Genomic DNA, 9,992 nt, shown 5'->3' on the forward strand with positions numbered 1-9,992 from the left:
CTGGAGCACTGTTGGGCTGTGCTTTAGCTAGGGCAGACAGAGCCCATGCTCCCAGGCATCAGGTGGATTCTTCCTTGGCCGCTGACCCGCTGGATTTCTCCAGACAAAGGCTGCCGGGCCAGTGCTGTTCCTGCTCAGCTCCTGCTCCCTGCCCCCTCCCCCACACCAGGTGACGAGATGCGTGACCTGGAGATGGTGCCAGACTCCATGCTGCACTCAGCGTCTGACCGGCCAACTTTCATTGATCGCCTGGCGAACAGCCTGACCAAGCGCAAGCGTTCCACCCCTCAGAAGTTCGTAGGTAAGAGCGAAATCAGCTACAGCCCAAAGAAGTCTGAGCTCTGGTTCCAAGGCCAGAGATTTTGGTCTAGAGATTCGATTTAGGGAAAGAAAGCAGCTTGGAGGTGTCAGGAGCTTGGAATCTCCCCAGAAGAGGGGAAAAGTGAGCGGAGAAGCTCGCGGTTGAGGACCCGTATGGTAGTCAGAAGAGGTGGTCAGAGCGCCGGCTCTCCCCATTTATAAGAATGGCAAGGACTACAGTCTGTGTGGATCCCGACAGGAGCAAGGACCCTCCTCCAGGGAGGAGTAAACGTGGCTCCCCCATCTGAGGCTGGCGTTAGCTGAGGACCGGAGCTCCGTGGAGCCTGGTGAAGGAGGCATTCAGGGCATGGGTGGGCTGAGACTGAGTCCCCCGAGGTCAGAGCCTAGTCAGGGAGCAGGCACATAGAGGACTTAGCCTCAGGGAAAACAAATGACGTATATGGGCTGGCAATTTAGCTCAGCAGCCTAAGCGCCTGCCTGGCAAGCGTGAGGTCCTGAGTTCAATTCCCAGTACCAAAAAAAAATTAAATGAATAAAACAAAGGAAATATAGTATAGTAAGTAATGTTAGGAAAGGCAGGAGTGTATCTCAGTGTAGAGGCTGCACTTAGCATATGTGAGGCCTTGGGTTCAGTCTCCAGCACCAATAATAATCACGCACAGGCGTGGTGGTGCCCACATATAATCCCAGTACTTGGGAAGCTGAGGCAACAGGATTCCTGCGAATTTGAAGCCTAAACTACAAGGTAAGTTTAAGACCAGCCTAAGCTGCATAGCAAATGCCTTAAATAATAACAATAACAATAATACCAGGCCAGGGATATAGCTCAGTGGCATAAGTGCCTGCCTGGCAAGCACAAGGTCCTGAGTTCGATTTCCAGTAATAAACAAACAGTAATATCAGGCACAGTGGCACATGCTTGTAATCCCAGTAACTTGGGAGGCTGAGGCAGGAGGCTGGCCAGTTTGAGGCCAACCTGGCAACTTAATAAGATCCTGTCTCAAAATAAAATAATAATAACAATGATACAGCCAATAGAATGTAGGAGAATTAACAGTTCTTCATACCCAGTCCTGCTGAGACCGCCTTCTCCACAGGTGAAAAGCAGATGCGCTTCAGCCTGTCGGACCTCCCCTATGATGTGAACTCGGGCGGCTACGAGAAGGATGTGGAGCTGGTGGCGCACCACGGCCTGGAGCCTGGCTTTGGAGGGTCTCTGGCCTTTGTGGGTGCAGAGCACCTGCGTCCCCTCCGCCTTCCACCTACCAACTGCATCTCAGAACTCACGCCTGTCATCAGTTCTGTCTACACCCAGATGCAGCCCCTCCCTGGCCGCCTGGACCTTCCAGGGTCCCGAGAAGCAGGTGAAGGACCCGAGGACCTGGGGGACGGAGGGCCCCTCCTCTATCGAGCCCGAGGCTCCCTGACTGACCCAGGGGCCTCCCCCAGCAACGGCTGCCAGGACTCCACAGACACAGAGAGCAACCATGAAGACCGGGTTGGGGGGGTGGTGTCCCTCCCTCAGGGTCCCCCACCCCAGCCACCCCCCACCATCGTGGTGGGCCGGCACAGTCCTGCCTATGCCAAAGAGGACCCCAAGCCACAGGAGGGGTTACTGCGGGGCACCCCGGGCCCCTCCAAGGAAGTGCTCCGAGTGGTGGGCGAGAGCGGAGAGCCGGTGAAAGCCTTCAAATGTGAACACTGCCGCATCCTCTTCCTGGACCATGTCATGTTCACCATCCACATGGGCTGCCATGGCTTCAGAGACCCTTTTGAGTGCAACATCTGTGGTTACCACAGCCAAGACCGGTACGAATTCTCTTCCCACATTGTCCGGGGGGAGCATAAGGTGGGCTAGTGACCTCTGTCCCTGCCCGTAGTCTGCCACTCCGCTGCCCCCCAGGTGTCCAGCTCTGTCCCACCACACCCCAAGGGGTTCTTCCCCAGAGCCCTCGCCCTGGCCGCCTGACCTCACACGGACCCCGGCCCTCCTCGCCCTTGCCCTCCTGCTGCCCGACCCCTCCGGTGTCGCGATGAGACAGGCCTTCCTTCTCCTCGGCTCCGCCCGCGCCCTGAGTTACGTGCTAGTTGCCTGTGTTTGCCTTTTTCACCTGCAGCCGCCCCGCCCGTCCCCTCCCGCTCCTCCCTCGGCTCCTCCGCTAGGCCTAATTTTTTTCCTGGTCCATCCTGCATCCTCTAACAGCCCCAGGGATCAGAAGCTCCTCTCCAAAGGAAGAGACTCTGCGCTTCTCGCTTTAACCCTTGCCATTTACTTTATGCGCGTCTCCAGTTTCCATGCTGGGACCTCCCGTAGCCCCGCCGCCCGCTCTGGGACCCCTCAGCCCGCCACTCTCCCTACCTCCCGCGCCCTCGCGCTGCAGGCAGCTTGCACTATTCTCGAACGAAGCATTTCCTCTCTGGAGACAGGAGGAGCTGGAGGCATTCTCCCTAGGCCCTGTGGCACTGAGGGTCTTCCCGAGCTCCCCAAAGCTACCCTAGGGTCTCCCTGTAGGCCGCGGTGCAGCTCCCCCCGCCCCCATCAGCACTCTAGTCCGGCCGGCCGCGGGCTCGGCGGCGGCTGTCCTCTCCTCGGAGTGCCCCATTTTATATTCTCGGGGGCCCCGGCTATTTCTGCAGCCGTCTGTCTCCGACACACGGGGAGCCTCAGGTGCCTAAGAGCCAGGGCCCGGGCAGGCGTGGATAGCACCCCGCTGCGCTCCCGCCTTCTGCGCTCCGGTGACCTTCCCGGGCTCGCGGCGCCTCCAGTCCCTGCCCCGCGACAAGCCGGGCTCCTGCCTGGGCGAGGGTCTCTCGGCCCCGTCCTCCTGCCGCCTTCTTCCTCCCGTCCCGGCCGGAGCCGCCGTTCCCGGACCACGGGCCCTGTCCTTGCCACCCGCGGCAGGAAGAGAAGGGTGCGTCTTCTCAGTGCAACCAAAAACCCTCCCGGGATGAGCCAGGCTCGTGCGCCCCGCCGCCCCTCCCGGGCCGCCGCTCGCCGCAGCTTCCCTGGGGACCCCTCGGCTGCGCGGGGCAGGCGGCCCTCCGCAGAGCTCCCTGCCGCGGCCGCCGCCGCCCGGCTCTCTGCTTCCTTGAGATTCAAACCAAAGGCTGTTTTTCTATGTTTAACGGAAAAAAAGTGAAAACCAAACATAACACCTCACGAGTTACAACTCTCGGTCCTCCCCCTCCCCTTCCAGCTCGCTCCGCGTCCTCTCCTGCTGGCGCGCGGGCCTCTCCTACTTCCTCCTCCCGGTCGGTCGGGGGTGTCTGGGGGCAACGGGGAAGCGGGGTGAGGGTCGGAGCCTGGGGCTGGGCTCTCCGGGGTTCCGGAAGAGTCTCCCTTACCCCGCCGGGAAGGGACAGCACTCCTCCTCCTCCACCTTCTCCTCCCGTTACGTGGTTTCCCCAGAGAACCAGGCGGGCGGGCAGAGCCCTCTCGGGTGACTGCTCCTCCCTGACAATGTAGCAATAAACAGGCTGCGCGCTGCCAGGGGCAGAGCACGCGGGGGTGAACTCAGAGGAGAGCGGCCCTGAGGACGGAGGGGTCTGCTCGACGGCAGCGCAGCCGAGGTTAACATCTGGCTGCTCCTGAACTGCTCTGGTTCCTGAGCCCGCTCCCAGACCTTCCCCTCCCACTCTGTGTCTGCTGTGTATTCCATGATACCTCATGAGGACTAGTCCCCCTTGTGGGGTATCAGAGCCTTAGGGTGCCCCATCCCCTCCTCTAGTCAGCCTTGGCACCTGCCACCTCCCGAACATGAAGGACTGTGCCCTGAGGCAGCTCCGTGCCCGCGAGAGCAGAGGCTGGAAGGGCAAGACCGGGTGCTAGGGAGGAGAGGGGGGCGTCCTGCCTCGCTCCAGACCACCACTGCACTTTAACCAGGGTCTTAGGTACAAAATCCCACTTTTCAGAGCCTTCCAGCTCTGGAACCTCAAACATCCTTATGCTCTCTCCCAGCTCCTTTTGCATAAAAAGAAAAAAGAAAAAAAACCACACACACACACACACACACACACACACACACACACACACACACACTGAAACCCATGTGGAGAAAAGAGGTGTTTCCTTTTATATTGCTATTGAAAACCAACATCACACAAAAAATAAATAAAAAAAGAATTTCTAAAAAAACACTTTTCCAGACGTTTTGTTTTTGTGTGTGTGTCAGTGTCCAAGCTGCGGGTGGGATTTTGTAATACTTCTGGCAGCTTCTTTCCTTGTGTACATAATATATATACATAGATATATTTTTAATCAGAAGTTATGAAGAACAAAAAAAAAAGAGACAGAACACAGAAGCAAGTGCAATACCACCTCTCTTCTTCCTCTCCCAGGGTTTCCTCTGTAGCCTGTTCCGTGTTTCCTTTGGCCCTGGCCCCCTCACCTCCCCTCTTTCCCTGGTCCCCCCCTCCCTGTTTTTTTAAGAGTTTTTCTCCTATCTTAAGGGGAGTTAAACTAGCTTTTGAGACTTACTGCAAAGCATTTTGTATATGTAATATATTGTAAGTAAATATTTGTGTAATGGAGATATACTACTGTAAGTTTTGTACTGTATTGGCTGAAGGTCTGTTATAAATAAACATGAGTAATTTAACACGGCTGGTTGTTTTTGCAGACTTCCTTTGCTTAGCTTTTCTACTGAGAGGGAGGAGGGCCTCCTTGCGGCATGTCACACCGACTAATCAGGGCAGGAGGTAAACAAGTGCAAGGCAGAGGAAACCAGACACGTGTGCTCAGGCTGTTGGTGCAAAAGAACAGGATATTCGGCCTAGAGTGGAAAGGAGAGACTTTGCTAGTAGGAGTGTCTTCGGGATCAGGGAGAAAGCTGACTTGCCTATCTATCCACAGAAGAACTGTCAGCAAATGTGTGTGTGTGTGTGTGGTACTAAGAATTGAACCCAGGGCCTGGTTCATGCTAAGCAAGTGCTCTACCACTCAGCCATGCTCTAAGGCCCAAACTTTTATTGAGTACCTACTATGTTCAAAACACATTGCCCAGGGAGATACAAGTTATGGAAACAGGAGTGATGATGACAGAATCTACCACTTGAGCATCTCAGAGATGCCAAGTACTGTACCATGTCTTCCTTTAATTGATAATTCCTTGAAGAATGATAATGATAATTGTTGGTAAAGAAAACTCCAAGGGATAAAGTAACTTGTCCAAAACCCATCAGTAAGCAATGGAGCCAGAATTTGAATGTATGACTAAAAGCCTGCCCATCCCTTTATACCAAGACAAAGCAGTGAAACTCCCCTATGAAAGCTATAAAAATTAAAATAAAATAAAATAGCAAGCTGGGCATGGTGACCCATGCCTGTAATCCCAGCACTCAGGAATCTGAGGCAGGAGGATCGTTGTGAGTGAGACCAGCCTGGGACAAAGTGAGCTCAAGGCCAGCCTGAACTGCAGAGTGAGACCCTGTCTCAAAAAGACAAAAAAAAAAAAAAAAATTAAAGAAAATAGACTACACCAGTGTACTTATGTCATGAAGGTATTATTTCACGAACCTTGTATTTTTTTTAATCTTTTTGAGACAGGGTCTCACTAAGCAGTTTAGACTAGCCTTGAGCTCACTTTGTAGCCCAGGCTGGTCTCAAACTCTCAACAATCTTCCTGTCTCAGCCTCCCAAATGATGGGATTACAGGCAGGTTCCACCATGCCCGGTTTGTATTTTAGTTTACATATATGCATACTGGTGTTAACGTATGTATTCAGTACCAATGTAATGTGTATTTCTATGTATCTGGGTCAAAATTATTTCAAATCACTGGCCCAGGCTATACCTACATCCATTTGTTGGCCAGGTGAGAAATAGCAGATTATAAGAACACCTCTTACTAGCTTGAGGTAACCTTGAACAAGTAATTTATCAACTCTACACCTCAGTTTTTCAACTTGTTTTATTCTTCTGGCACTGGGGATTGAACCCAGATCTCACGGGTTCACTCATGCTAGGCAAGTGCTTTACCACTGAGCTGCATCCCCACCTCTTTTTATTTTCTCGTGTTTATTTATTTTATACTGGGGATTGGACAGGCGTGGTGACACATGCCTGTAATCCCAGCATTTGGGAGGCTGAGGCAGGAGGATCGTTGTGAGCGAGACCAGTCTGGGCTACAAAGTGAGCTCAAGGCCAGCCTGCATTGCATAGTGAGACTCTGTCTCAAAAAGACAAAACAAACGAACAAACAAACAAAAAAAACCAAAAAAACAAACAAAAAAGTCCATTCCTCTTGCCATGGTCTCCCAAGTACTGAGATTCCTCAGACACTTTTAAAATTGTATTATTTTTTACACTTTTTTTATTATTTAGTGCTGGGGAAGGACTGAACTGCAGCACTAGCTCATTTTTGAGACAGGTTTTCACTAACTCACTAAATTGCTTAAGCTTGGTGGAAATTCTGGTCCTCCTGCCTCAGCCTCTCACAGAGCTGGAATTATGAGAGTGCACTGCCAGAGCTGGCCTAAATTTTATCTTTGAAAACAAGGTCTTGCTTTATTGTCCCTGTGGGCCTCGAAATTGACATCCTCCTATCTTAGCCTTGGGATACCTGGGATTACAGGTGTCATGCCTGGCATTTTCTCAGTCGTTTTTTATTTTGTTTTTTTGAGACAGGGTCTCGATATGTAGTTCAGACTGGCCTCAAACTCACAGCAATACCCCTGCCGCAGCCTCCTGAGTGTTGGGATTACAGGCATGAACCAGCACGCCTCACTTTTTCAATCTTTAAAATGAGGATAATAATAGTACCTACCTTATAGGCTTGTGTTTGGTTGGTTGTTTTTTGGGTATTGTTCTTTGTTTTTTTGAAACAGGGTCTTGCCATGTAGTTCAGGCTGGCCTTGGACTATGTAGCCCAAGCTGCCCTAGAACTCACAATGATCCTGCTGCCTTCCGAGTGCTGGAATTACAGGAATGTGCCCGACTTCCTTATAGGCTTGGTTTTTTTGGTTTGTTTTTGTTTTGTTTTTTTTTTTGTTTTGTTTTTTCCCGGTATCGGGAATCAAACTCACGACCTCGCGCTTGCCAGGCAGGCGCAGTGCCGCTGAGCTAAATCCCCAGCCCTAGGCTTGTTAAAGGTTGAACGAGTTACTATTCATAAAGCGCCACCGCAGTGCCCAGAACTGGCAAGATTCTCAGATTTAAAAGGTGGATAAGAAACAGTTGCAGCACCAGTGCACTTATCCATTCCCAGTCTTTATGGGCTTTTATCCATACTTGAAGCTGGACTTCACAAAATGTTTCGTTTCCCAGGTCTTCCACTTCGTAATCCTAAACCTGTTCAACAGGATTGTCAGAGAAACACAGCGCAGACAACCTCCGCCGAAGCCACGTAGCACTGACTTTTAAGGACGAAGGGCCAGGGAGCCTCTAAATTCCGTACTACTACTCCCATCATGCACCGCGCCCCTCAGCCTCTAATAGGGTCTGCGCATCGTGGCCTAGCGCGGGTCTAAATCCACACCCGCCGACACATAAACCGGAAGTTATACCGCCCAGAATTACTTCCGGGCTACGGTGTCGCGTTCTTCTCCAAAACTCCATATTGTAGTTTTCTTCCGCCAATAGAATAAATAGTCCCACAGATACTCTGCGTCACGAATAAATTTTAGGAACCTTTACACCCTACATTTCAATGGAAACGTTAAATAATCGTGAAAATTTGAGGAAGTTGACTTTTCGTTCTCGATTCCCGTCTTCTAAGTGCTTTTCCTGTGAGTGCGTAGGGATCTCGTGCTATATAAGAGGGCCCGGCCGAGCGCCGGGTCCTCTTTCGGGTCCTCCTTTCCAAGATGGTGAGTTGTGGCGCGTGGTGATCGTGGGGATCCGGGTAAAGGCTGGAAATCCTGAGCTCGTGAGGATTCAGAACTCGGCCACGGTTCGCGAGAGGACGAGGTGCATCTGTAGCCCAAGAGAATCCGGCGATCTGACGGGTGCTGCCGGGGGGGATGCAGCCGGAAAGGGGCTGGAGCTAGTTCAGTCGCGCCGCTAATGGGATGTTTTATTTTACTGCAGACGAAAAAGAGAAGGAACAACGGTCGTGCCAAGAAGGGCCGCGGTCATGTGCAGCCTATCCGCTGCACGAACTGCGCCCGCTGCGTACCCAAGGATAAGGCCATTAAGAAGTTTGTCATTCGGAACATAGTGGAGGCCGCCGCCGTCAGGGACATCTCCGAAGCGAGCGTCTTCGACGGTAAGTGCCCCCGGCGCGCAGTGCGAGGACCCCCCGCCGCAGCCCTGTGTGGGCTGTGCCCTTGCCTGGGGTGTCCGCGGAGCGGTTGTTGTTCAAAGAGGTGGTACGTTTTCTCTCTCTCTCATTTTGAGCTTGGGGCAGAGTGAGTGTTTGTGACTAATAGCGTGCAAGTTTTAGTCTCACTTCCGAGCCTGCGTGATTGCTTGTTTGGAGGATAGAATTTCAGAAACACTTTTATTAGAGGTGCGAAACCGGTTAATGTAACAGTTTTTTAATTAGGGAGGCCAGTCTAGCCGGGCGTGGTGGCGCACACCTGTAATCCCAGCACTTGGGAGGCTGAGGCAGGAGGATCGTTGCGAGTTCGAGACCAGCCTGGGCTACAGACTGAGCTCAAAGCCGGCCTGAACTGCATAGCGAGACCCTGTCTAGAAAAGACAAAAAATTAAGAGAAGTAGTGCAAAGTGGATGTATAGAAAAGGGTGGTATACAAATAACTAATATTGGGGGCTGGGGATTTAGCTCAGCGGCACAGCGCCTGCCTAGCAAGCGCATGGTTTTGAGTTCGATTCCCGATATCGGAAAAAAATAAATAAATAAAATAACTAATATTTATTTGTCAGGTTATGTGCTTCCCAAGCTGTATGTGAAGCTGCACTACTGTGTGAGTTGTGCCATTCACAGCAAAGTGGTCAGGAATCGATCTCGAGAAGCCCGCAAGGACCGAACCCCTCCGCCCCGCTTTAGACCTGCTGTGAGTATTTTATGTATTTGGGTGGTTGGTCTTTTGAGACTTGCTGTGGAGCCCAGACTTGGCCTTGAACGCACTGCTGTTCTTCTGCAGCAGTTTTTAAAGTGCTGGGATTATAGGCATGCGCCACCCCACCTACTTCTGTGTAGTAAAAGGCTGTGGAAGCCAAGAGGGGTGGCAGTAAAAAGATAAATTGGAGCCAGAGAAATATTAAATTAAGGTTTTGGGTTGGGAAGGCAAATGAGCCCCACACCTAAATGCTTGCCGAGAGACACTTGGAGGGCTTATTAGAAGCCATGCCCACTGTTCCATGCCCATAATCCAGCTACTCAGGAAGCTGAGGCAGGTGAATCAGAAATTTGAGGCCAGGTTAAGTGTTGGGCAGGGTGGTGGCCACGTTGCTTTAGAGGATGGGAGTGTGACCAGTTTGTTGGCAGCGGGCTGTGCTGCCATGCCTGGGCGACAGGGTCCTGCTGAGTTTCCCAGGCCACTCAGGTTTGTGACCCTGCTGCCTCAGGTTCCCAAGGAGCTGGATCTGTAGTTCTTAATGTGTCGTGTCTTTGTCATTCAGGGTGCCGCCCCACGACCTCCACCAAAGCCCATGTAAGCAGCTGGGTCTCCATGGGCTGAAGAGTGCCGGCTTTGGCAGCGCGTATATTAGTAAACTGAAGAAAAGCATCTCTTGGGAAAGAAATAATAAAGTGGATGTTACACTTTAT

General features: G+C 52.0%; 3 protein-coding genes across 12 annotated transcripts in view; 2 read left to right on the forward strand and 1 right to left on the reverse strand.

Annotated features, from left to right (window-relative positions):
• Positions 1-2,580, forward strand: part of Ikzf4 (IKAROS family zinc finger 4 (Eos)) — a gene marked incomplete in the record, with an annotated part of 37,290 nt that extends 34,710 nt beyond the window's left edge. For all 7 annotated transcript variants that reach the window (XM_013520980.1, XM_013520982.1, XM_013520983.1 and 4 more), the window contains 2 exon segments: positions 170-301; positions 1,419-2,580. In XM_013520980.1, coding sequence (XP_013376434.1) covers positions 170-301; positions 1,419-2,179 — 893 coding nt within the window.
• Positions 1-4,943, reverse strand: part of LOC102027819 — an 11,337-nt gene extending 6,394 nt beyond the window's left edge. Inside the window, exons 1-3 of one of the 4 annotated variants that reach the window (XR_001236469.1) lie at positions 3,667-4,941; positions 2,681-3,588; positions 2,028-2,090 (exon numbers count right to left, since the gene is read on the reverse strand). Coding sequence is in view for 1 of the 4 variants with exons in the window: in XM_013520986.1 (XP_013376440.1) it covers positions 2,861-3,472 (612 nt within the window). In the remaining 3 variants the exon portion in view is untranslated. Of the gene's footprint in view, positions 1-2,001; positions 2,091-2,673; positions 3,589-3,666 lie in introns of those variants that run through there. The other 3 variants (XR_001236471.1, XM_013520986.1, XR_001236470.1) reach the window with 3 other exon arrangements.
• Positions 4,944-8,100: 3,157 nt separating this feature from the next.
• Positions 8,101-9,991, forward strand: Rps26 (ribosomal protein S26; the record flags this gene model as incomplete). Its single annotated transcript, XM_005415267.2, is given in 4 exon segments — positions 8,101-8,127; positions 8,348-8,525; positions 9,146-9,276; positions 9,845-9,991. Coding segments are annotated over 4 exon segments (372 nt in total), but the record flags the coding sequence as incomplete, so codon positions are not given.
• Between the last annotated feature and the right edge of the window lies 1 nt (position 9,992).

This window comes from Chinchilla lanigera, unplaced genomic scaffold, assembly GCF_000276665.1.
Source record: "Chinchilla lanigera isolate Chin_1 unplaced genomic scaffold, ChiLan1.0 scaffold00057, whole genome shotgun sequence".
NCBI lineage: Eukaryota > Metazoa > Chordata > Mammalia > Rodentia > Chinchillidae > Chinchilla > Chinchilla lanigera.